Source organism: Brassica rapa, chromosome A10 (genome assembly GCF_000309985.2).
Source record: "Brassica rapa cultivar Chiifu-401-42 chromosome A10, CAAS_Brap_v3.01, whole genome shotgun sequence".
NCBI classification, from domain to species: Eukaryota; Viridiplantae; Streptophyta; class Magnoliopsida; order Brassicales; family Brassicaceae; genus Brassica; species Brassica rapa.
In genome coordinates, this window is record NC_024804.2 from 20,287,357 (window position 1) to 20,313,296 (window position 25,940).

The window sequence follows — 25,940 nt, forward strand, 5'->3', positions numbered from 1 at the left end:
TTTTTTTGGTCAATGGTAGATAAGTTCTATTTTTAATAGAAAATCAAATTAGATGAGAATCTTATATACCAAATATTGATATGTTAATATCAAAAAAAGAAGATATACTATCATAATCAATATAGTAATTTACTATTTATCATGATTGCTTATACTTGTTGGGTTGGGTGAACCAAGACATATTCTTAGTGGCAAAGAATATTTTTTGTAATTAAATAGAAAAAATCTGGTAGACAAAAAAAGTAAATATAAAAACAAAAAGGAAAGATAATATTTGAGTTTTGCCAGTGGTGCATAAGTCATCAATGACCTAATCCAACCACCAATGGATGTTTCTAGTTGAGTCGGTCTTTGTAAAACGAACGGTTGTTAACATAGACACGTGTAAATCCCTTTAAATGTTAATTTTAATATCAAGAGATTTTCTCAAATTGATATTTAACATTTTTTAACAAAAACTCGGCTATATAAGAAAACCTTCTCGCTACGGATCAGAATCATCCCTTCGTCTCTCTCTCTCAGATTCAACATCAAATCTCTCTCAGAAACCTAAATCGCTCTCTCGATCCTCTCTTTCAAGGTATGTATATGCTTCAACGATTGCTTTTGTTTTTGATTTCGCTTATGATCGTTCGTCTCGTATCCTGTGTTGCTTAGATTATTGACTCCTTGGTTAATCGATTTGTAAAATTCTTTGTTGGTTTCGCCGATCTAGCTTATTGTTATATGAACGATGATGATTAAGATCTCAATCTGTAGTTTCTTCTGCGAAATTGCATGATCTAATTCGATTTAGGATTTGCTAGCATACGGTTCTAATCTTGGCTGAGTGTTGAATACTTGTTTTCTTGTTTGCAGATGCAAATTTTCGTGAAAACGCTCACCGGCAAGACCATTACTCTCGAGGTCGAGAGCTCTGACACCATCGATAACGTCAAGGCTAAGATCCAGGACAAGGAAGGCATCCCTCCGGATCAGCAGAGGCTCATCTTCGCCGGTAAGCAGCTAGAGGATGGAAGGACTCTCGCTGACTACAACATCCAGAAGGAGTCTACTCTCCATCTGGTTCTCAGGTTGAGGGGTGGTATGCAGATCTTTGTCAAGACTTTGACTGGCAAGACCATCACCCTCGAGGTTGAGAGCTCCGACACTATTGACAACGTCAAGGCTAAGATCCAGGACAAGGAAGGTATTCCTCCGGACCAGCAGAGGCTTATCTTCGCCGGTAAGCAGCTAGAGGATGGACGCACACTCGCTGATTACAATATCCAGAAGGAGTCTACTCTCCACCTTGTTCTGCGTCTTCGTGGTGGTATGCAGATCTTTGTCAAGACCTTGACCGGTAAAACAATTACCTTGGAGGTTGAGAGCTCTGACACGATTGACAACGTCAAAGCAAAGATTCAGGACAAGGAAGGCATCCCACCAGACCAGCAGAGACTCATCTTCGCTGGGAAACAGCTTGAGGATGGTCGTACGCTTGCGGATTATAATATTCAGAAGGAGTCTACCCTTCACCTTGTGTTGCGTCTCCGTGGTGGAATGCAAATATTTGTGAAGACTTTGACAGGCAAGACTATAACCTTGGAAGTTGAGAGCTCAGACACGATAGACAACGTGAAGGCTAAGATTCAGGACAAGGAAGGGATTCCTCCGGACCAACAGAGACTCATCTTCGCTGGTAAACAGCTTGAGGATGGTAGGACTTTGGCTGATTACAACATCCAGAAGGAGTCGACTCTTCACCTTGTGTTGCGTCTTCGTGGTGGAAGCTTCTAAAGCTTGTTGATCTGTGTGGTCAAAAGTTCTGTTCTTTGAGCTTTGTTAATGCACTTGGGAGGTGATCTTTGTTTGCTTCTGCAAAAATGGATCCTCTGTGTTAATGTTTTTTTATTTTCTGTCCTTTATTTTCTTGTCGTTGTGAACCTTTCGGTTGGGCTCGTAATGGCCTTTTGTGTTTGAAGTTTTAATAATAATCCAAGTGCATTTTATGAACTTTGTTTATGCTTTAAAGTTGTACGTTTATTGTTGATAGGAGAGAATCAGAGATTTTCTTGAACTCGCTGGCACTTACATGGTTAATGGGATTTGTGTTTCTGCTCATGGTGAAATTTAATATGACTAATTAGTCAACTAGTTGCTCAAGAAATTGAAACCTGTGGGATTAAGAAAAATCTTGGACAAGTAGAGCAAAGACCGAGAAGAAGCAACAGATGTGTTTCATAGAATTCCTTGATGAGTACCTCGAAACATAACATACAAATTTGTTATTTTCTTTATTGTATTTTATTTCAGCAGGTGTCAATTCTCAATGCTTACCTAGGCCAATATCTACCTAATTGGCGTGTGAGATCATACACTTATCTCGTTGTCCAGCCAATATTTTTATTTGAAGAGCGTTAATATAGTCCTAAACATAACTAATATATATATATATAAATATATATATATATATTTAGAACATACAATTAACTTTTGTGAACTGTATAAATATTGCAACAGTCCAAAACCAATGTCTCTTCTCATACCAAGAAACCAAGGGCGCCGCTTGTTTACCACTCTGTATGCGACAGTGTGATTGCCACTTCTCCACATTCCATAACACTATTCGATTTTGATTGCTCATTCTTTATTCTACCAGACCATTGTTTTCTCAAAATCTTGGTTGTTTTCTTTGTGCTACTGCGTGTTGTTCATAAGTCAATTTGTGTAACCATTTAATATCCTAGCTCTCGAGATAACTTTTATCACACAGGTTTTGCGTTTGCTGAATGGTTACTAGGAAATTTAAATTTTCTGTTTGAAGTAGTGTATTTGCGTTTAAAACCAGTCGGCTCTATTTGTCAAAACTTACGAAGCAAGTAACGCGTATTAACGAGGGAAAAAGGAATATTACAACTTTTTGACAAAAACAAGAAAGAGAAAAAAAAAATACTCTGGTGATTGGTGCAGAAAGAAAATGCTGTCAAATCTTGAACTCTATGTTGCAAAAGCATATCAGAAAGTGGGAGACACAGAAATAGAAATTGCAATAATTTTCAGTGAAAAAGAAATATCACTTCAACTTTTTAATACAGTATGTTATTGAGTGTTTCTCATAGAAAAATGTATAAACACACATCATTTCTATCTGAGGACTTTTGTGGCCTAATAGTACAAATCGCGACCTTCAAAAGACGTGACACTTGGTATATGAAACATTTTGAGTAGATGTTTTGTGGAGAATTTAGTTAAAATGTTGGAGTGTCTAATCCTGTTTTTATATGTTGGTTGGTTTGTGACCTATTTATAGATTGGTTGGTTTGTGAAAAACTTTATAATTTAATATGTTGAATAAAATCAGAATTCAGAATTCTTATCTAACAATACATTCCTCAGTTCAAATACTTCTGATATAAATATTTAACATTCGCTTTCTTTCTTTCCTTTATTCTAATACATAGTTAACAAATGAATAATTTGAAAATATTTTTGCTTCTGTTTAGGTCACCGTTCAACAATGAATCTTACATTTTTTTTGTGTATCTTATAATGTATATGATTAATCATTACATATTATGAAAATATTACTATACAATTGCTTTTGTTGTTTTTGATTATTTTATTTCTCGACCGTTTTTGATTGATTTTATCATTGAATTTTTGTAGTGATGCAAGGACATACCAATTAGTTTTAACTTTTAAGACACAAAAACATAAAATTATCATTTATCATTTCCGAACACGAACAGGGATAGGATGATCAAAACTTCAGAAAAAACAAGAACAAATATGCAAAAAAAAAAAGAAAATAGGATATCGAAAAATTCTCCTTCGGACCGAAACTATAACCGATCCTAACCCCCCCCAGAAAAACACGAAGTCCTCCTTATGTTCTAAGTAATAGTTTTAACATAATCTATATAACCTATCACAGTTTTATTATTAATCCTATAGTTGTTATTAATCCTGAAACCCAATCTTCTCCCAAATCGCGTTCCTCAACAGCCTTAGATCTCTTCCCTTTGCCGTTCCACCAATCCCTTCGTGCACCGTGAACGAAGATCCCCTCCGCCGCGCTAAATATTCGTGCGGCGGAATCATCCGTCTTCCTCCCGTCGTGTCACCGTCGTTGATCTCTTCATCGTCCTCGTCGTCTTCGTCGCTGTCGTAGTCTGGTATCACAACATGGCTCCTATACTCACTCTTCAGGATCTTCGACCAATCGGGGATGTTAACCGGAACCGAACCGGTCTTCGCCGTTTTCCGGTTATCGAAACCGGAAGAATCTGCGACTTTCGCCGGTTTTCTCCTCAGTCGCGAGATTGATATTGATCTCTTGGCTTCAAATGAACTCGGCTTCTGATGATCGCCTAAATTGTGAATATCAGATTCCTCGAATTCGAAGACATTCTTGTCGTTTTCGGACATAACTGGTTCTGGTTGTGGATATGTGTGTTTAGGCTTGGCAAAAAAATGCTTCATTGACGCCATTGATGAAAAGAGAGCTATTCTGGGTTTTGTGATCAGCTTGTCGCCGACGACTCTTAGGTGGGTTTTGTTAAATGAAGGAGTTGAGATCATTTTATAGAGAGATGTGGTGAAGAAGATAAGCCCATTGGTTATGTGAGTTACGACTTATTACAAGTAAACGACAAAGAAAAGTGTTCAGGTGTGGCCAGTCTCACGTTCTTATCGTGAGCTCTTTACCTCCTGATTCTCACATTCTCGTCCATTGTTTTCTCTCTTTATTATAAAAAGTAAAAAAACTTAGTAAGAATATGTGATCTAAATTATTAATTTAATGGAATTATACGTTTTCATTTAGTTTCATTTATCATCTAATTTAAAAAAAAATCACCATCAAACTTATTGCTGTTTGATGCATTCATAAAACATGATATTGAGAATTAAATGCTGTTAGATATGAAGTTTGTTGATATACAGTTAATTAGTTAACAATCTTCTAAATTTCTATTTAAATTAAAGAGCTGCTGATATTTATTTTATGTAAATTTAATTTAAAGTCCTTTTTTTAAGATTTGATTTCCACTAATGTTTATAGCTTAAACCTTGGCTTGAAAAAGATATTTGCCTATTTATACCGAACCAAACCTAGTCTATCTAATTTGTTGATATACAGTTAAATTAATTAATAATCTGCTGAAATTCTATTTAAATTAAAGTGCTGCTGATATGTATTTTATGTAAATTTATTTTAAAAGTCATTTTTAAGATTTGATTTCCACTAATATTTTTAGCTTAACCTTTGCTTGAAAAAAGATAATTGTTTAATTATACCGAACCAAACCTAATCTATCTAAACCATTGATTGAACCATTTAACCGGTTATCTACAAAGGGGGAAAATCTATTAGTCCTTCCTTCTTCCTCGTTCCGCTCCGGCTTCACATTGTCGCCGACGCAAAGCAAGCTTCTCCGATCTTCGATCTTCCGCATCCGCCAAAAGGTTTGTGTCGATGTAAACCTTACTTGCTGTATTTCAATTTTTAACTCCACTCTTTAGATTAGGGATCGCGAATGTTATGGAGTGATGATTATATGATCTGTTGTAGGAGAATGGCTACAGCTACGTATCCGCCGCCTCCTCCGTATTACAGACTCTACAAGGATTACTCTGAAAGCCCTAGCTCTGTTCCTGAACCTCCGTCTCCGATTGAAGGAAGCTACGTTTGTTTCGGTGGCAATTATACTGTGAGATTCTCTCCCTTCGCATTTCCTCTTATCAAAGTTTCAAACTTTATGAGTTTCAGTTTATAATTTTTTTTTTTTTTGCAGACGGAGGATGTTCTTCCAAGCTTGGAAGAGCAAGGAGTTCCACAGCTTTATCCCAATGATTCAAATGTTGGTATGTCACGTACTTGTATATTGCAATGCAAATGCTTTTAAGCTTCTTGTCTCTTTGTTTTTGTTGACGAGATTCCATTCATCTTGTGTAGATTACAAGAAGGAACTCCGGTCTTTAAATAGAGAGCTCCAGCTACATATATTGGAGCTTGCTGATGTTCTCGTTGAGAGGCCTTCTCAATATGCAAAGAGAATTGGTGATATATCCTCAGTCTTCAAGAACTTGCATCACCTTCTCAATTCCCTGAGGCCTCACCAGGTAAGAAGATATTGTTACAGCATGTTTTCATCGGTTTTTGGTGTTTAATTGTTTTTTTTTTATCATCTCTTTATGTTCTGTCAGGCGAGAGCAACGCTTATTCACGTTATGGAGCTTCAAATTCAACAGCGGAAGCAAGCTGTGGAGGACATTAAGAGGTTTGTGATACTTTTTAAGTTTTCTGTATTAATGTTATCAAAGATCAGTCTATTAACTAAGTAGTCTTTAAAACTTCTTTGTGTCAACACAATTAATTGGTGATAGTGTTGATTTGGTTGTGTGCAGGAGGAGAGAAGAAGTACAGCGACTTCTAAAGGATGCGTTCATCACTTTAGATGGACAATAGAGTGACCCATTTCATGTAAAACTTATTTCTCTGATTGCTACCTTCCAAGCTTATTTGACCAAGACTTGGGTAGATACAGTGTACATGGAATGTATTATACCAGAACTAACCGCTTCTTTTCTTCTTGAGAAAAGTAAACCGGTTATATAATACGCCCAGAATGAACCGGAGTTAGATATGAATTGATTGGTGTGTTGGTGAAAAAAGACTCAAGTGGGATTGTCCGCAGGGGAACATAACCCAAACTCCGTGTTTTTTCATTTTGTCAACAGACGTGTCAAAAGCTGAATGACACGTCCTATTATCTTCACCTCTTATTCAGTAAAATAAACACGTCGGATTACTTCACGTGGACTATAATAGGGACATGACTTGTCACTCGATAGTTCTATTAAAATACTACCATTATTAGTAATTTTGGGATTCATTTGTTTCCACTATTATTTATTATTTGTTCTTGTGAAAGATAAAACAAGAACGAATTTCAAAACCAAAAATAGTAAATAAATAAAATTGTTGTTTCTGAGAGAAGAGAACCAAAAACGATTGGACATCACATAATCCCATTTTTGTTTTGTCTGAATTTCTCACATCATCCCAATTTTATTATCATAATAAAATGCTATTATATATTTACAAATGTCTTAAAAGTGGACGCATGCAATGTGAGAGGTCATAATTTATGATTATTTTTTTAAGAGTTGAACATAAAAATATTAATATGTATCTTAATTTCAAACCCGTAATTCTTTTTTTTTGTTATCTGTTAAATTATATTAAAAACATGAAGTTTTACCCAAGCCAACAAAACACACTTTCCTTCTGGAGTTGAAATCTTTTAAGAGCCAGACAGATAAAAGCACTACAAAGATAAAACAAATTAGAATACTAAAACAGTTGATTCTTGAACAATTGATTTTTCACTATATATTATTTCACTTTGATTAACGTTTTCTTTATTCTACCTTTAGCTCGAGTTTGTGCTCAATTTGATTGATATGACTCTTTAAATTATACCATTTACAATGCATTTTTTTATGGAGGATAACAAAGAAGACCTGGGCCAATAATAGGTGAGATGTCGCTTGTCAGCAAACGCTGGCCCACTGGACATCATCTCATTTTGAAACGATCTTTCAGATGTCAATATCTTGACGCGTCACCCAGGTCCCTCAATTCCATTATTTAATTTTTATAATGTAAACCTACAGTATGGACAAAAGATGCCAGATTTTTACAACGCGCACGTACATTGTATGCTTATCAGTTATCATCTTTTCCACTACTACTTCTAATTACTAGTACGTTATGAAAATGAAAATGCAATATCCAACTAACAAGATAATAATATAAAACATATATAATTGGTAAATATGCTGGACAATTTTCTGATAATAGCAAAACACTTTGGGATCGCGAATAAATATTCTTGCCAAGATCGTGTTCAGTATGAATTTTAACTGTAGTTTAAATATAAATATGTAGTTGTAAAGACTTTCGTTGCCAATGCAGTACATATATGGTAGCTAAAAGTCTTTGACAAAAAAAAGACCAATGCAGTATACATATGGTAGTAGACTAAAAAAGGTAGTAGACTGGTATAGCTGTGAAATTGTTGGATATCATCCACATCTCCATGATTTTCTGCGAACGAAGAAACTACAATTGGTACTATATTAGCTAGTTTAATGTATTTTCGAGTCATATATGTATACTGTTGAAATAACGTGAACAGTAGCGTGGCCAAGAAATTATTGGCCGATAAGACCTCTCCATAATTAGAGCTTTAGATAACTTGTAGCAAAACCGAAGTACCAATGGAAAAAACAAATAAAAATAATGTTAGCTAAGTCAATAATTGAGCTTCTTAATTATTAAACACATATTTGGCGGTATATACTTTATAACTATATACCTGATCTATAATTTCCTACGTTATTTTAAAAAGGCAGCCAGCCATATTATCATTATCTTATTTGTTTTTACATATTTTTCTACTTTTAGGATTTTATTGCTGCTTTTTGCCCAAACCAAATAATTCTTGGAAAATGTCATATATTTGTCAAGTGACCTGCTGCTTGTTGCACCTTTGTATCTGCTATATTTAAGAACTCGACTCATAGACCAAATGATTGATCACTGATTCATTTTACATTTAAATCAATTTTCAACTAAACTGATGAACCCAAAAAGAGAGGAACAGAAACACATAGAATATCGAAATGTCTAGTGACAACTTGGCACCTACCTATTCAGTTATTATATAAATGTTATGCAACCTATATTATAATGTTATATCTATTTACAAGGTACACACAAAATCAAGAAAATATTCTACATGTCAAGGAACAAAAGCAAAAGGACTGATATCAATCTTTCACCTATCCTTATCTTATCCAATCTTTTCAGGTCATTGACTAATTGTCCAATTAATCTAAATATTAAAAAATTACGCATCCAATATTTATATATTTTATATACATTGTTAATATAACTTTAGTTACATAAAATTTGATTAACTTTCCAAGTGGCATAAACGATTTAAGCCAATATTTAAAGAAGATGGTTTGTTGACAAAAAAGAAGCTTATGGTTTACATCATCACTAAAATTGTATAATTTATTTCTATTTTTCCGGAGTATTCGTCTTAATTTCGAGATTTTTTTTTATCAAATTGTTATGCGTATGTTGTACGTCTCAGTAATTGTTATTGCTTTGGAAAAATATGTGAGAAAAATACGAATACAAGACGAATCTCTACTCTTAAAAATGTAAATGTACGCACATTATCTGAGGAATTTTTGAATTAGCGCCGAGAATAACCCACTTTGCCTAGAGTGATTAAAATGCATCTCTGGACTATGGGCCTCATTTAATTCTCATAATACTAAGCATTTCATCTCATGGGTTTCTAATATCATGAACCCACATGAATAAAAGTATAAACGAGCCCTTGATACTCTAGTGTGTGCCTAAACAATTGTCTGCACTGCTTGAAACGCTTAATCATAGTTAAAGCTGAAATAGTGATTAGAAAAACGACATACGACGCATAAGCATGGGTTGATATAACTGCACAAAAGCGACATACGACGCAGAAATAAATATCTTAACACTTGAAAGAAAAGTGTAGGAACGTAAAGATACACGCGTGTCTCTCATGCACTACCAAAAACTCATGCAAGACAAAAAAAAAACTAGAGGTTCTAGAATATTCTTGTTTGTTTCATCGTTTTGTAATTTATAGCAAACAAGACCAAGTCGTCAACAAACAACGTCGTTCACTATGGATCGTCCATTTGTCTAGCTTTCAAATCAACCAATCATGGCTCTTTCTCTATTTATATCATTCAACAATAACACTTCTTCAACCTAAAACGTAGTATTTTGAATTTAATTCTGCAGCTTCAAATCTAACTCTCGATCGAATGTGTTTCTTTGATAATTCGGCGCGATCAAAATTTGACGGTGGTGAAGATGGATGTGGCTTGGTGGATGGAAGCGGCTCCTCCGCAGATAATTTTCCCTGAGAAGCCATCAACTTGTCCGATTCTAGAGACCATTTTAGAAGAACGAGAGACCGAAGAAGACGATGATGAACATGAAAAGGAAGACGTCTAATGATCATTTGATCGACATTTCGTCTTGATTATAGATAGACCCGACCTTTGGTTGTATTTTTCTATGAATGTATAAGACGAGATTTTGTATATTTATAAATCATATCATAAATCTTATGATAATTATATAATAGTCCTTTTGGGGTAAAATACCTCAAGATAATAGTTCTTTGTGTGTGTGTTTTAGAACTCTTATGACTCGTAGTAATTAGATGATCACTTCAAATATACCCACCCATACAAAATGTTTAGTTCGAGCTAATAGTTATTTTACGCGTCACTCCTCCTCTTGTTCTAATCAGAAGCGAGGCAATCTCGATATGAGATATACATTTTTTTTTATGATCCGCATATCCGAACTAGAAGTCCTACCTAATCACCTGAACCAACTCATCAGTGACATGCAAGCTCCGGTACGTGTAGATATCTACGCCGTCTTACTACACATATGGATAAATCTAATTGTTAAATTTCGAACCAATGACACTAACACAATTTTTCGAACCCACTGTACACATTTCTGCACGTGACTTTTTGTATCTTGTTCTTTTACCCCCTTGCATGTTTTTTTCCTCATTCTTGGTTGTATTCTTGTTGAAACTCCTTTTGCTTTAAAAAGTTATCAACAATCTTTTATGGAAGTGACTGGAAGAGGCTTATTTCTACAGTCTTCTTTTAAAACAATCATGTTTTTTTTAATTGAATCTAAAGGCAAAACATTATAAAATGAAATATAAAATATTGCTTCTAAAAATTAATTTCTCTAGAGTTTTTATTCAATGCTTTATAAGAATCTACAACAAAAGAAATCAAAAGCCATAACTAAAAATCTAAACATAAATATTAAAAAGCAAAAAAAAAAATAAAGCCACAACTTCAACCAATCAAACCCTATATAATCATAATCCAAGATTTAAAATCTTATTCTATCTAAAATTCTTAAGAAAATATTTTGCTGTATAAAGTGGGAGGATATTTTTATAATCAAAACATTACAAAATTAGAATATCAAAGAAATATAAAGGAAAACTCTGACTTTTGACTGATACGTAATCCCGCCAAATTCAAGCTTTAAACAAATGTTTTCGACCAAACCTAGCTACCAAATGCTTTAAACTCTGAGTTTTGACTGATATTTTTTTTATCATATGTTTGATTAATAAATTTCTCTAGAGAATAAAAGGTTAGTCCGGGTTAGTCCAAATTAATTATAAGATTGCCACATAAGCAATGTAGAAACCTAAGGTATTGACGACTTATCAAGATTAAAATGTAATTAATACAAAATAGAAGATTACATTTTTCGAATGATCCTTAGATAATGTACAGTAGAAAATTTTATAAATTAATATTTAATAAATTGATATTTGATAAATTAATAAATACTATAAATTAATAAATTTTCTAGTCTCAAATTGGACCAATTCATAATATGACACAAATCAATAAAATAATAAGATAATATTTTTTAGTAACTTTTACGTAAATATATGGTCTCATTAAAATTATAAATTAATAATTTATATGTATATACATTTTAATAAGTATTAACCAACCATTATATTGTTTATCTTTATATTTCTTAACACTTAATATATTTTGATGAGATTTAATAATATTATATCTAAAACCGTATTTAAATTCTATGAGACATATTTCATATACACTAAATAACATAATAAAACTAATATAAGTGCCAAATTTCAAAAATATAATTAATGTATATAGACTAAAATAAAATATTTTTTTTATTTTATAAAAATATATTTTAAATAGAAAAATCTAAAAAAATGAAACTTTTTGTAAGTTAATAACTCTATAAATTAATAAAATACCAAAGTCCCAACATTATTAACTTATAGAACTTTACTGTGTATAGGATTAAAAGAAAAATTAATATCAATTTTATTTATCTATATATATTAGAAGAAAAATAAATTAAAATATCCACTTAAACTATAAAATATTATTATGGTTTGGGTAACTTGCCCTCTAGGCCGTACCAGTGTAAGATATGTATCTAAAATTCTTTAGAAAAGATTTTGTTGTATGAGTGGTGAGATACTTTCTATAATCAAATTCTTACAAATTTAGAAGAGTTATTCTTGGGTTCACCCCATAGGATGAACTTATAGGTTCACAAACAATATGATTTCATTATTTTAAACTCGATATCTTTTGGAAAAAGAAATAAAATATTGTCAAGTTATATTATATTTTTAAAATGAAAAGATAAAAAAAAAATAGTAGCTACAGAAAAAAGAAGTTAAAAAATAGCTACAGAAAAAAGAAGTTAAAAAAATATTTTTAACATCGTCATCAAAACACTAAACCCTAAACCCTAAAATCTTAAACTCTAAACCCTTGGATAAACCCTAATTCCTTGGATAAATCATAAAATCTAAATCAAAAACACTAAACACTAAAACACTAAACTCTAAATCCTAAATCCTAGTCTGTCACGGGAGGAACCTAGCTTCTTCAGCAAAACTGGAGGAACCCCTTGAGTCTCTAACATCAGAATCCGAACAAAAGACCTACAGGTCGGCCACAGCTGCCTACGATCCAGTGTGCAGGGTGCTCGCTTAAAAAAAGTGATCGGAGATATATCTTTCGATCGAGCTGCTATCTTATTGAACATGCGCAGAGAGTGGCTACTGCTAGTGTTTAGTGTTTAGTGTTTTTGATTTAGAGTTTGAGATTTATCTAAGGGTTTATAGTTTATCCAAAAGTTTAGGATTTAGTATTTAGGGTTTAGAGATTAGGATTTAGGGTTTAGTGTTTTACTGACGACGTTAATTTTTTTTTTTTTGTAATTACTACTATTTTTTTATTTTCTATTTTTATTCTTTTAAAAACATAATATAATTTGACAATATCTCATTTTTTTTAAAAGATATCAAATATAAAATAACACAATCATATTGGTTGGTAAACTTTAGGAGGTGAACCCAAAAATAAGTCAATTAAGAATACCAAAGAAAAAACAGACTTTGACTATGACTGATATGTAGTCCTGACTTTGACTATGACTTTACACAAATGTTTTCCACCAACCACCTAACACAATTAATATAAAAGGCGAACTTGGTTTTCATCACAGAAAGACACACTACTTTTTGAGTCTTACATCACTCAGTCATGGGGAATATCGTCGGCTACTTCAGCATAGGATGGAGAAGAAATGTTCCTCCAACGACGGAAACATCTACTGTTCAACCACGATCACATTCACAGAGTGTAGTTAATCAATCTGTATCCGCAGCCTCGAAGTCGAAACCTTCTTCGTCCAGAACTATGGTAGAGCCGCCTCGAAACGGAGCAAGGTGAGATTAAGTCAAGTGTGATGAAGTAGTTGCTATTGGTGAATGTGACCAGTTATAAGTTGTAGGACATTTAATAATATCCAAACTTTATGACATGTAATGTAATATTATGCAACTTTGTGATCATACTCTTACTTTTATTTTATACAATCCTTCTTCAATATATATGTGTCCTCTCTTGTGCATTACTTCTTATTTTTAGTAGACATAAAACAGCGAAGAAGATAAGACAAAGGTAAAGGTTACATTCATCATCTTAGGCTGCTTAAACACCAATATTGAAAACTAACTTTGACATGTTACGAGTTGACCACCTACTAGCAAAAATAATAAAATACATGGCTGTAAATAAAGATAGGCTAATTTGGGTGAATAACCAAAACAAGATTGTTAATTAGGTAAGTGGACATTGTTTTTATTAATTGGCGAACAAGTGAAACGAGTTAGGAGAAAGTCGATATTAACCTCCGCAATGTCTAACGCATCCGATAATGTGTTACCTGCAACCGGTTACTTCAAAGACAAGGGTTTCTTTAAAAAAAAAATTATATTACTCATTTCATCTACACGTGATCACACAAACAATTGTTATGATAGTATAAAAGTGTGATGTATTTGTCGAGTATTTGTCCTCTCCTCGACAAACAGGTATGCTTCCCATAAGTGTAGAGGATAATGGCTGGAGTTTTGAGGTTGCAAACCGGCAATAAATACAGGGCAACATAAGAAGGCGAAGATTTGGAAGAAAAGACAACGTTGAACCGGCAGGTTGTTGTACAAAAATTTCATCAGTTGATGAATAAATATTTTCAGGCTTGGTATAACAAATATGGTGTATATACGGATTAAAAGTAGTGGCTGGGAGTGCGACGATGCGAAGAAGATATTTTCGTAGACGTGAAGCGGGAATGTATAGAACTCTTGATTCAAGAGCTTCAAGAATTGTGTTTAGCGCACGCGACGACTGGTATGTCAGAACCCTAACACCGACGGGTTCCTCTCCCTCGGCGAACATCATTTCCGGTAAGGGTACGGTGGTTTCCTCCAGGTCTTCTTCGGAAAAATCACGACTCCGTGAAGACGCCATGTCGATTACCATAACTGTGTGGTTGATAGAGAAGTGAAAATGAAATGCCTGATGAGAGATGATAGAAAATGAAAGGCGTACAATACGAAGGAAACGATAAATATATTATAAAAAGGGATAGACATAAATATAGGTTTTTTGCACGCTTTGAAAGTACAGTTTTATTGTACCAAAGATATTTTCATCTACAGTACAAAGCGTGTTCTACCGCCTTCTCCCGGTTGTCTGCACAAAGCGCCATACTAGTTTTGTGGCCCTACATCCTCCGTTCTCTCTCATAGTAAGGATACTGTCGGTATTACCGAAAACTCAACAATACGATGCCCACTTACCTAATTTACATCTCTTCCATGTATATCTAGTGCAAAAATCCATAAAGATATATACATTATCGTACGACATACTGACAAAAAATATTAAAAATTAATACTATTAAAACAGAAGAACTATGTATGACACACTGAAATAGTGATTAGAAAATCGACACACGACGCATAAGCTTGGGGTGATGTAAACTGCACAAAAGCGACATACGACGCAGAAATAAATATCTAAACATTTGAAAGAAAAGTGTAGGAACGTAAAGATACACGCGTGTCTCTCATGCAGTACCAAAAACTCATGCAAGACAAAAAAAAAACTAGAGGTTCTAGAATATTCTTGTTGGTTTCATCGTTTTGTATGTAATTTATAGCAAACAAGACCAAGTCGTCAACAAACAACATCGTTCACTATGGATCGTCCATTTTTCCAGCTTTCAAATCAACCAATCATTCTCTCTTGCGCTATATATGTCCTTGAACCAGAACACTTCTTCAACCTAAAAAGTAGTATTTTGAATTAATCTGCAGCTTCAAATCTATCTCTCGAATATGTGTTTCTTTGATATTCAGCGCCATCGAAATTTGACGGTGGTGAAGATGGATGTGGCATGGTGGATGGAAGCGGCTCCTCCGCAGATAATTTTTCCGGAGAAGCCATCAACTTGTCCGGTTCTTGAGACCATTTTAGAAGAACGAGAGACCGAAAAAGACGATCATGAACATGTTAAAGACGACGTTTAATGACCATTTGATCGACCATTCGTCTTGATCATAGATAGACCTTTTGTTGTATTCTTCTATAAATGTATAAGACGAGATTTTGTATATTTACAAATTATATCATAAAATCTTATGATAATTAATAGTTATTTTTTGGGGGTAAAATATCTCATGATATTAGTTATTTGTATTTTTTTTTAAGAACTCTTATGACTTGTAGTTAGACGATCACTTCAAATATCACCCATACAATATGTAGTGTTCGTGCTAATAGTTATCTTAGCGTCACTCAGCCTCTTGTTTTAATCATATCCCAACCAGAAGGCACTAGTCCCCGTGGAAATTGATTTACCGGCGCCATTTATTTTACGTGAAAGTTATGTACCCATGCCGCCTTACCACGCAGAAAGATAACTATAAATGGTAGGTTCCGAATTGGGGCGTTTACCACATTTCCGAACCCACCGTAAATATTTTCCCATATGACTTTTTTTATCTTCTTTTTTTTTAACCACTTGCATGTTTTATTTCTCATTCTTGGTTTGTATTCTAGTTCAAAAACTCTTTTTGCATTGAAAATTATCAATGATCTTATATAATCATAATCCAAGATTTATCTAAAATTCGTAAGGAAATATTTTGCTGTAAAAGAAAGGGGTGGGCTGCTTTCAAAACGTTAATATCAAAGAAAAAAAAAGGAAAACATTGACTTTTGACTGATACTAATCCCGCCAAAATTCAAGCTTTAAACAAATGTTTTCCACCAAACCTACCACACAACACAAACTGATATAAAAAGGCCAACTTCGATTTCATCGCAGAAAGACACACACCACTTTCTGAGAACCTGAGAGATCGAGATCATGGAGAATATCTTCTGCTGCTGTGGTGGAAGAAGGCGGAGGAGCAATGTTCCTCCGGAGGCGACGGAAACAACTCCTCCTCAACCACATCCACCCAAGATTCCAGTTAATCAATCTGTATCCTCAGCCGCGACGTCGTATTATCCGCCGGGAACTATGTCGAAGCCGTACGATCATCCGATGCCGCCGCCTCGTGATGTCGTGGACGAGAACCCCGTCACGATTCGCAACGACACTAATCTGATGAAGGAGACTCTGAGCCTCGAACCGGACCCGGTTAACCCGGGTCGTCTTCTCGTTGCATTCACGTTTGATGCACTCGTCTCCGGAAGGTTTAAACTCTTTACCACTTTCGTTGCGTTTTTTAAAAAAAAAAAGTTTTTATTTTTTTTGGTCGTAAAGTTTGAGTCTTTATTGAATCTTAGTTAACCCTTTTGTTTGTCTTGGGGGAGAACACAGGATCACAGTCGTTTTCTTTGCAAAAGAAGTCCCAGAGTTCCAGCTCACAGCAACAAAGGCAGACACTTTGCAGCCAATCACATTTGATTTTGAGAAAGGACTTGATCAGAAGTTCATACAACCATCTGGAACCGGTGTGGACTTATCGGCGTTTGAAGATTCAGAGCTATTCAAGGAGGCAGAAACAGATATTTTCCCGCTGGCAATTAATCTGGAGGCAGCTCCAGAAGGAGGAAAGTCATCTAGATGCATGCAGATTACGCAAGTGACTTATGTGAAGGAGGACGGTGAGATTAAGCCAAGTGTGATCAAGCAGTTCATATCGGTGAATGGGACCAGGTATGAGTTGCAGGATATTTATGGGATTGGGGACGCTGTTGATGAGAATGCAAGAAAGGAATGCGTTATCTGCTTGTCAGAACCACGCGATGTGCTGGTTCTTCCTTGCAGACACATGGTATGTAATAAAGTTTATACTACTGAAGTTCTTTTTTGTGTTGTGGAGTTTTGAATTGGTTTATGTGTGTGTAACAGTGTATGTGTGTCGGATGCGCTAAGGAGCTAAGGTTTCAGACAAATTTGTGTCCGGTTTGCAGACAACCTGTAGAGAGGCTTTTGAAGATTCCGCTAAAATATTAAAAGCAGTGGAAGAAATGGAGATGGAGATGAACAAAATTATTTAAGCAATCAACTTGTGTTTTGTAATAATTATGCAACATTATGATCATATATCTTTATATTCATCAGATCCTTTCATATTTTTTTGGTACTATGCTCATAAATCCCATTTGTGTTTTACTAATTTATAGGTCTAGTTCGGTTCGGTTTCTTTCAAATTTGGTTAGAATTGAACTATAACTAATTCTGAAATCGCTCCAAAATACTTCTAAGAAACTTTAAAAATTAACAAAAATACTCAAAGATATAAATTATTCAAAAATGTAATTAAAGCTAATTAAACTACCTAAACTAACTAAAAGATATTCGAAATAACGAACATGAAAATACCAAGCTCTTAAATCCCATTCGATATTTTTGTATAACGGTTTGGGTATGAGACATATTTTATATACACTAAATAATATAATAAAACTAATATAAATGTTAAATTTGAAAAACGATTGTTAATGTATATAGACTAAAATCAAGTATTTTTCTTATTTTATAAAAATATATTTTAAATAGAAAAATCTAAAAAATAAAACTTTTTGTAAATTAATAACTCTATAAATTAATAAAATACCAAAGTCCCAACATTATTAATTTATAGAGTTTTTACTGTCTTTAGGAATAAAAAAAAATTAATATCAATTTTATTTATCTATATATATTAGAAGAAAAATAAATTAAAATATCCACTTAAACCATAAAATATTATTATGGTTTGGGTAACTTGCCCTCTGGGTCGTACCAGTGTAAGATCGTATGTATCTAAATTTCTTAAAAAAAGATTTTGTTATATAAGTGGTGGGATACTTTCTATAACCAAATTATTACAAATTTAAAATATCAAAGAAAAAAACAGACTTTGACTTTGAATGATACGTAGTCCCGCCAAAGTCAAACTTTACACAAATGTTTTCCACCAACCACACAACACAATTAATATAAAAGCCGAACTTCGATTTCATCGCAGAAAGACACACCACTTTTTGAGTCTTACATCACTCAGTCATGGGGAATATCTTCAGCTACTTCACCACAGGATGGGGAAGCAATGTTCCTCCAGCGACGGAAACAACTACTGTTCAACCACGATCACATTCAGCGACAAAAACAACTACTGTTCAACCAAGATCACATTCACAGAGTGTAGTTAATCAGTCTATATCCTCAGCCTCGAGGTCGTATTATTCGGCCCATTCTTCCCCCAGAACAGAGTCGTATCGTGGCGGAGCAAGGTGAAATTAAGTCAAATGTGATGAAGCAGTTGCTATTGGTGAATGAGACCAGTTATAAGTTGTAGGACATTTAATAATATCCAAACTTTATGACATGTAATGTAATATTATGCAACTTTGTGATCAAACTCGTACTTTTATTTTATACAATCCTTCTTTGATATATATGTGTCTTCTCTTAAAGTGCATTGCTTCTTATTTTTTAGTAGACATAAAACAGCGAAGAAGATAAGACAAACGCAAAGGCTACATTCATCATATTCTCAGGTCGCTTAAACACCAATGCTCATAAATCCCATTTGTATTTTACTAATTTATAGGTCTAGTTCGATTCGGTTTCTTTCAAATTTGGTTAGAATTGAACTATACCTAATTCTGAAATCGCTCCAAAATACTTTTAAGAAACTTAAAAATTAACAAAAATACTCAAATATATAAATTATTCAAAAATGTAATTAAAGCTATTTAAACTACCTAAACTAACTAAAAGATATTCGAAATAACGAACATGAAAATACCAAGCTCTTAAATCCCATTCAATATTTTTGTATAACGGTTTGGGTCTGGTCTTGGTTTTTCGGTTCGGGTTAAAGTTTGAGTTTCAATTTGGGGTAAAACACCCATTCCTATTTGTATCTTTATTTTTTTAACCACTTTACATGTTTCCCTCATTTTTGGTTGTATTCTCGTTAAAACTCTTTTTGAATTGAAAATTATCACGATCTTTTATATAATTATAATCTAGGATTTAAGATCTTATCTTTATCTAACATTTAATTAAATATTTTGCTGTATAACTGGTGGGAGACTTTCTGTAATCAAACATTACAAAATTAGAATATCAAAGAAAAAAAGCTAGTTTTGACTTTGACTGATAAGTAGTCCCGCCAAAGTCAAACTTTACACAAATGTTTTCCACCAACCACGTAACACAATTAATATAAAAATATATTTTCAATAGAAAAATCTTAAAAATAACTTTTTTTTGTAAATTAATAACTCTATAAATTAATAAAATACCAAAGTCCCAATATTATTAATTTATAGAGATTTACTGTATATAGGATTAACAGAAAAATTAATATCAATTTTATTTATCTATATATATTAGAAGAAAAATAAATCAAAATATCCACTAAAACCATAAAAATACTATTATGGTTTGGGTAACTTGACTTCTGGGTCGTACCAGTGTTAGATCTTATGTATCTAAAATTCTCAAAAAAAGATTTTGTTTTATAAGTGGTGGGATACTTTCTATAATCAAATTATTACAAATTTAGAATATCAAAGAAAAAAACAGACTTTGACTATGACTGATACATAGTCCCGCCAAAGTCAAACTTTACACAAATGTTTTCCACCAACCACACAACAAAATTAGTATAAAATCCGAACTTCGATTTTATCGTAGATAGACACCACTTTTTGAGTCTTACATCACTTAGTCATGGGGAATATTTTCACCTGCTGCACTGGAGGAAAGGGAACAACCGAATCAACTAATGTTCAACCACAATCACATCCACAGAGTGTAGTTAATCTATCCTCAGCCTCGAAGTCGAACCATTCTTCGCTGACAAGTATAGCAGAGCGATACAATCGTGGCTGAGGAAGGTAAGAGATTAAGTCAAGTGTGATGAAGCAGTTGCTATTGGTGAATGACACCATACAAAAGTTGAAGGACATTTAATAATATCCAACTTTATGACATGTAATATTATGCAACTTTGTTATCATACTCTTTACTTTTATTTTATACAATCCTTCTTCAATATATATGTGTCCTCTCTTAAAGTGCACTGCTTCTTATTTTTTTTTTGTTTTTCCAATATTGAAAACTAACTTACATGGCTGTAAATAAAGATATATACATACACCACAACACGTTGACAAAAAGTATTAAGAATCTATGCTTAAAAAGTAATAGTATATTTTCACCCCCAAAAAGTAATAGTATATAACTTAACGTGGACAAAAATTCAAACCCAAATCTAGGCCTTATAGTAAAGAGAAACGGTGGGGGCATTCACTGAACCGACGGATGTCAAGACGATACATGATTGAAGAGTTATCATCATTTTACCTCAAAAAGGGTCCGACAGATTCATCCTTTTTATTATTAAACTGTCTTGGCTCTGAGTTTAGTTTTGAACTAGGATGATGGATGGTGATCAAGATAACATTCGCCAAGTAGAAGAACATGATGATGGTTCCTGCCAAGATATTTCTCCTGCTGTAATGGTAGAGTTTTTTTAATTTTTTAGCTGAGCCCTTGAGGTCTTTTTTTAAAAGGTTTTAGGTGTGATCTTCTGCAAAGACTTTTAATGGTTTCTCCTTGATCGAATTTTTGTGAGGAACTGATACGAAAACTAAGTGAATAATCTTCTCTTCTTTTGTGTGTTTTGTAGAATAAACTTTCTGCTGAGATTACTGAAGAGATATCACCAAGCCAACATGAAAGATGGAGAGACCTTGTGTTTGATATACAGTTGAGACCACAAGAAAACGATTTCTTGAGAGCAAATGGATACTTTACTCCTCCACTCCCGTGTAGAAAAGGTTCAACTTCTCTCCCATGGCAAGTCCTAGAATCAGAAGACGCGTTGGATCCATCAGTCCTTCCTCGTCAAGAATAAGGACTAATCTGAAGAATGTCTTTAACTTCAAAAACCGGAACAACAATGCAGATATTGAGGAAGGCGTGGCTTTGGTGTATAACGGCAGAGATAAGTCTAATATTCCAAGAACATGGTCTCTCACTAATCTCTTTAACTCCTAGAAAATCCAAGAAGACAGAGTCTTTACCCGTTACCCCTTTAGCTCACTCAAATCCTGAGTCCATGCATGGGAGCTATGCGGTTGATGATCATGTTACATCCATGGTCAGTATCCTATCTTAGAGAACCTGGTTATACAATAAGCAGAGTTGATCAAGTTACAGTCATTGTACAAAGGTTTTTTTTTACCGAATAAATTTAACATTCATTCAAAAAAAAATATCAAGTTACGGTTATTGTAAAAAAAAAATTTTTTTAGTGAATAAATTTAACTTCCATTAAAAAAAAGTTGATGAACTGCCATTAAATTTAACTTTGGTTCTCACAAATTTTCAACAACTGGTATGCAGGTTAAGCAGCCGGTTTCGTGCATTGCTTAGCCACTATGGTTGGATTTGGACTCACCATGTCCGGCACAACGGTTATTACCATGTTTATCGAATGGAGGAGAAGCCATGCTCATCACCAGCCAACAAACACTCATGCGACTACACCACCGTGTTTCAGACAACAGAGTAGGAAATCCTAAATGAGATTGAAAACTATAAACTGCTCGCTTTGTTTCTTACCGATTGGTACTCTGACATTTTTCAGACTAAAAAAATGATTGAAATATATTTATGTTCTTATTAGTTATACATATTTAATTAATAGTATTTTAGATAAATAAATTTATTTGTAAAATCGATAATGAGTATGTTTAAAGTTGAGACAGTGTTAAAGATTGTGCTATCATGTGTTATTGTTTTGATTCTAAATGAAATAAACATTAAGATTGCAGTTGAACAAAAACTTTTTTGAAGAAAGAATGCAACAAGTGTTTTTGAGTATAGTTTGAAAGAAAAAAGCTTAGTCTTTAGGTTACATGATGATGCCTTTCATGCCTAAGTTAGAAACCAAAACCGCCAAAACCACCACCACCACCACCACCGGGAAAACCGCCCTCGAAATGGAAGGTGTATCCACCACCTCCACCGCCGCCAAATGGATCAAATCCTCCATGATGGCCGCCGCCTCCGCCCATCTCTTCAAGATCCTCTCCTCTGTCAAATCTCGCCCGTTTATCGTCATCTCCAAGAACCTGATCAATTTTACAAAAGTTAGATATTATACCCTCACTCTCTCTGTATGTGTAAGTGAATGTGAAAGAGATTTTTGTTATTTGGGAACCTCATAAGCTGCAGCGATCTCCCTGAATTGATTCTCAGCTTCTTCTCTATTGTCAACGTTTTTATCAGGATGCCATTTCAGAGCAAGCTTCTTGTATGCTCTTTTGATTTCAGAGATGGATGCAGTTTTGGAAATGCCAAGGATCTTATACCAATCTTTTCTTTTGCTCATCTTCAATGCCTTCTCTGCTCTACCAAGTGCTTCATGAATCTCCATGTCCTAAATAACAATTAAACATGTGTGCTGCTGAGTTCTAAAAGATCCAAGTTTAAGGTTATTACAACAAAGCTTAGCTTTAACTAACCTGGGAGCTTTGAGCGGCTTGTTTCAAATCCTCCACAGCTCCTTCCCAATCTTCAAGCAACAGTTTAGCTTCTCCCCTCTGAGGAAGTCGTAATAATCAGATCAGTAACCTGATGAGAGTTAATGATATGATTTAATTGATATGAAACCTGATGTAATGCTTCGGTGAGTTCTGAATCAATGTTAAGTGCTTCGTTACAGCTATCTAAGCCTTCTTTTCCACGGCCAAGCCTGACGGAGACCTTGCATAGTCCAAGGTAGAGATGAACGTTATGTGCAGTGTGTTCAGGGTCCATAGCTATAGCTGCTTTGTAGTCCTCTATCGAAACTCTCAGCTTTCCTTTGCTTGCATTATCTTCTGCCTGCAAAAAAAAAGAGAGCAGGTGGTTAAAGCTCAGTGTTCTATAGGAAGACTAAAGAGGTTTGCAGGAGGACTCACGCTTTTTGTTTTCTTGAGCAGTTTTTTCAGACCGAAGTATGCTTTCTTCAGCTCACTGTGTTCTGGATCAAGACGAAGCCCTTTTTGGTAATGCCTGAAACAGAGAGTTTATCAGTTTTGGATACAAACATTCCCTCTGATTGAAATAAGTTTGAAGTTAACCTTTGGGCAACATCATGATCTGCTAAATAGTAATAGGCACGGCCACGGAGGAGAAGAGCTTCGAGGTTGTTTTCATCTTCCTTGAGGATATAACCAGTCTCTGAAATTGCAGCTGAGTAGTCTTTAGACACCATAAGCAGCTTCACTTTAAGAAGCTTCGCCTGAAGTGACAAAACAATGTTGACAATAAGAAAATTGTAAGATCAAAAGAGTTATTAAAAAGATATTAGAAATAGGATCGATCACCTTAGAGCAAGCTGGGGAGAAGACAAGAACAACTTTATCAACAAACTCAAGAGCCTTCCCAATATCCTTTGACTCATAAAGAGACGAAGCAGTCTCCAAAGCACTCTTAGCTTGATGAAGCTGAGAGAGCTCTTTCTCAGCATTGGAGTCGCCTGGATGTAGCTCTAGATATTTATGGTAGCTATTTTCAGAGTCTTCGTATCTACAACAACACATGAAACAGAGAATATAACTCAAATGCCAAACCAAAGATAAAAACTTTTAGCCATTATCTAATATACCTGCAAAAATGACGAAGCACGGACGCACGTTTGAAATAAGCATCAGAAAGTGCAGGGTCTACTTCAATAGCAGCATTGAGATCATCGAGGGCATCGCTAAAACGCTTGACCTTGATGCTCTGTGAAGCTCTCTCAAATAACTCAGCAGCATCTACAGATTGTCCATCTGTACAAAACAACATAAGCTAAAAATTTAAAAAAAAAATGCATTATTATTGCTTCACTCTCACAAGCTCACAACACAACCTAAGCTTCCAAATTTGATCAATTCTCGAATCGGATCCAATCACAAGCCCAGGCCCAACACCAAAAGGAGCAATTCGCTAATTAGTGACGATTTGTAAACCCTAAATCAACTAAACAGCTAATCAATTTTACGAAACGAATTTACCTAAAGCGGAGACGAGAGGATGGAGAAGAAGAAGCTGGCAAGCGAAGACGAAGTTGAGGAGGAGAAGAGTGTACGCCATTCCTCTCCACGCTAACAAATCCATACCCGACCCGACTCGTAACAGATCCATTCTTCGATTTCAATTCATACACATACAATTTGGAGTATATTCTGAATCAGAGAGACAACGAACGACAACGAAGAAGAAGAAGAATAAGAAGAATCTCTGATTCAAAGCTCGCACGAACTCGAGTTTTCAGATTATCGTCCTCGATCGATTTTTAAGCTTTAGATTTTGATTTTGCAGTGTGACTGGTAAGAACACGTTGGTTTATCCAATAAATATGCTCCACGTGTAACGTGTTTTAAGTAGGTCCTAATACCGTATACGCCTGCTAATGAAAAGCTAACACGTGTGAATGAGCTATTTACACGCTGGCCTAACTCTGCCACGTAAGGGTAGAAGGCTATTGGGCCCCTATTGAGATTCTACACGAGATTTTGAAAATTGAGGGTCCTAAATAGAACCTGACGAGGTTAATATGGGCTTCGGGCCTATAATGTTAACCGGATCAGTAACGAGTTTTAACAAGTAAAAGGGAAATTCAGGTTTAGCAAAAATGTACGAAATCCTATCTCCATGAAATAAATCGGATTTTTATTTTCATTATTTTTTTCATAATTCTCTTGATTTGGATGAAAACAAACATTACTTTTCCAAAGACGTTATTAATCTTAAAATGTTTTTAAATTTTAAAAGTAGCTATTTTAATAGTAAAATAACATATACAAAGCCCTACATATATAGAGACTAGAGAGGTAGGTAGAGTGCTCTTTCTTTTCATGAATCCCTGCATTTCTAGCTTATGGTTAAGTGGCACTTAGGATTAGTTAGTTATTGGTGGAGAAATTAACTTTTACAATTATATATTGTGTTTGACAATGAAAAAAGAATAGTGCATGGATCCACAAAACGACATATTTCATTTTTTCTCTATCTCGTGGATGAGTTAGAGATAGTCAAAATAAAGACAAGGCCTATATGTCTACTGAAAGCTCATATCGTTAAAAATAGTTTTAGTTTTTGCAGAATCCAAAGGAACATAGACCTCGCATCTCGAGAACATGGGTCTGCATCAACTACCTATATTAAAAGGAAATTTAAACAATAATGTCGTTTTTAGGTTTATGTAGTTCTATATAAAATTAAAATTGCGTCACGAACTAAAGATTACATTGAAGAAACAGTTATGTAAACGTAACTGGGATATTACTCTGACGTTAAAAACTAAGTTTACTTGTTTTCTTTACCTTTGTTGCGACATTGTGTGTCAAGGAGAATGTTTTTAGGTTATTAATTGGGATATATCAAATTTGTTTGTGAATTAAAATTCTAGACGTAATTTTTTTGGATTTAA

General features: G+C 34.3%; 7 protein-coding genes across 9 annotated transcripts; 5 read left to right on the forward strand and 2 right to left on the reverse strand.

The window, feature by feature from the left end:
- The first annotated feature begins 354 nt into the window (after positions 1–354).
- On the forward strand, positions 355–1,997 carry LOC103847397 (polyubiquitin 3). Its single transcript, XM_009124475.2, has 2 exons — positions 355–580; positions 859–1,997. The coding sequence occupies exon 2, from the start codon at positions 859–861 to the stop codon at positions 1,777–1,779; it is 921 nt and encodes a 306-aa protein (XP_009122723.1). The 5' UTR covers positions 355–580; the 3' UTR covers positions 1,780–1,997.
- Positions 1,998–3,678: 1,681 nt separating this feature from the next.
- Positions 3,679–4,575, reverse strand: LOC103847398. The gene has a single exon (XM_009124476.3). The coding sequence runs from the start codon at positions 4,561–4,563 to the stop codon at positions 3,943–3,945; it is 621 nt and encodes a 206-aa protein (XP_009122724.1). The 5' UTR covers positions 4,564–4,575; the 3' UTR covers positions 3,679–3,942.
- Positions 4,576–4,823: 248 nt separating this feature from the next.
- On the forward strand, positions 4,824–6,797 carry LOC103847399 (mediator of RNA polymerase II transcription subunit 7a). Of its 3 annotated transcripts, none has more exons than XM_009124478.3 (6): positions 4,824–5,448; positions 5,555–5,693; positions 5,778–5,847; positions 5,939–6,105; positions 6,190–6,263; positions 6,351–6,797. In XM_009124478.3, the coding sequence occupies exons 2-6, from the start codon at positions 5,559–5,561 to the stop codon at positions 6,364–6,366; spliced, it is 462 nt and encodes a 153-aa protein (XP_009122726.1). In that variant the 5' UTR covers positions 4,824–5,448; positions 5,555–5,558; the 3' UTR covers positions 6,367–6,797. The 3 variants fall into 3 exon arrangements, with proteins under 3 accessions (XP_009122726.1, XP_009122725.1, NP_001288979.1); XM_009124477.3 differs by having other exon boundaries at positions 6,391–6,633; NM_001302050.1 differs by lacking the exon at positions 4,824–5,448 and having other exon boundaries at positions 5,559–5,693; positions 6,391–6,451.
- Positions 6,798–9,638: 2,841 nt separating this feature from the next.
- On the forward strand, positions 9,639–10,938 carry LOC103847400. The gene is given in 2 exon segments (XM_009124479.3): positions 9,639–9,897; positions 9,899–10,938. Coding segments are annotated over 2 exon segments (192 nt in total). The 5' UTR covers positions 9,639–9,879; the 3' UTR covers positions 10,073–10,938.
- Positions 10,939–13,789: 2,851 nt separating this feature from the next.
- LOC117128910 lies at positions 13,790–15,704 on the forward strand. The gene has a single exon (XM_033281766.1). The coding sequence runs from the start codon at positions 15,357–15,359 to the stop codon at positions 15,546–15,548; it is 192 nt and encodes a 63-aa protein (XP_033137657.1). The 5' UTR covers positions 13,790–15,356; the 3' UTR covers positions 15,549–15,704.
- Positions 15,705–15,945: 241 nt separating this feature from the next.
- LOC103847401 (probable E3 ubiquitin-protein ligase LUL1) lies at positions 15,946–18,915 on the forward strand. The gene is made up of 3 exons (XM_009124480.2): positions 15,946–16,722; positions 16,850–17,306; positions 17,384–18,915. Exons 1-3 carry the CDS (start codon positions 16,391–16,393, stop codon positions 17,486–17,488), a joined length of 894 nt encoding a protein of 297 aa, XP_009122728.1. The 5' UTR covers positions 15,946–16,390; the 3' UTR covers positions 17,489–18,915.
- Positions 18,916–22,252: 3,337 nt separating this feature from the next.
- Positions 22,253–24,829, reverse strand: LOC103847406 (dnaJ protein P58IPK homolog). Its single transcript, XM_009124484.2, has 9 exons — positions 24,523–24,829; positions 24,132–24,297; positions 23,851–24,052; positions 23,605–23,765; positions 23,443–23,536; positions 23,153–23,365; positions 23,005–23,082; positions 22,701–22,919; positions 22,253–22,611 (listed from the first exon to the last, which is right to left on the reverse strand). The coding sequence occupies exons 1-9, from the start codon at positions 24,650–24,652 to the stop codon at positions 22,420–22,422; spliced, it is 1,455 nt and encodes a 484-aa protein (XP_009122732.1). The 5' UTR covers positions 24,653–24,829; the 3' UTR covers positions 22,253–22,419.
- Positions 24,830–25,940: the final 1,111 nt, after the last annotated feature.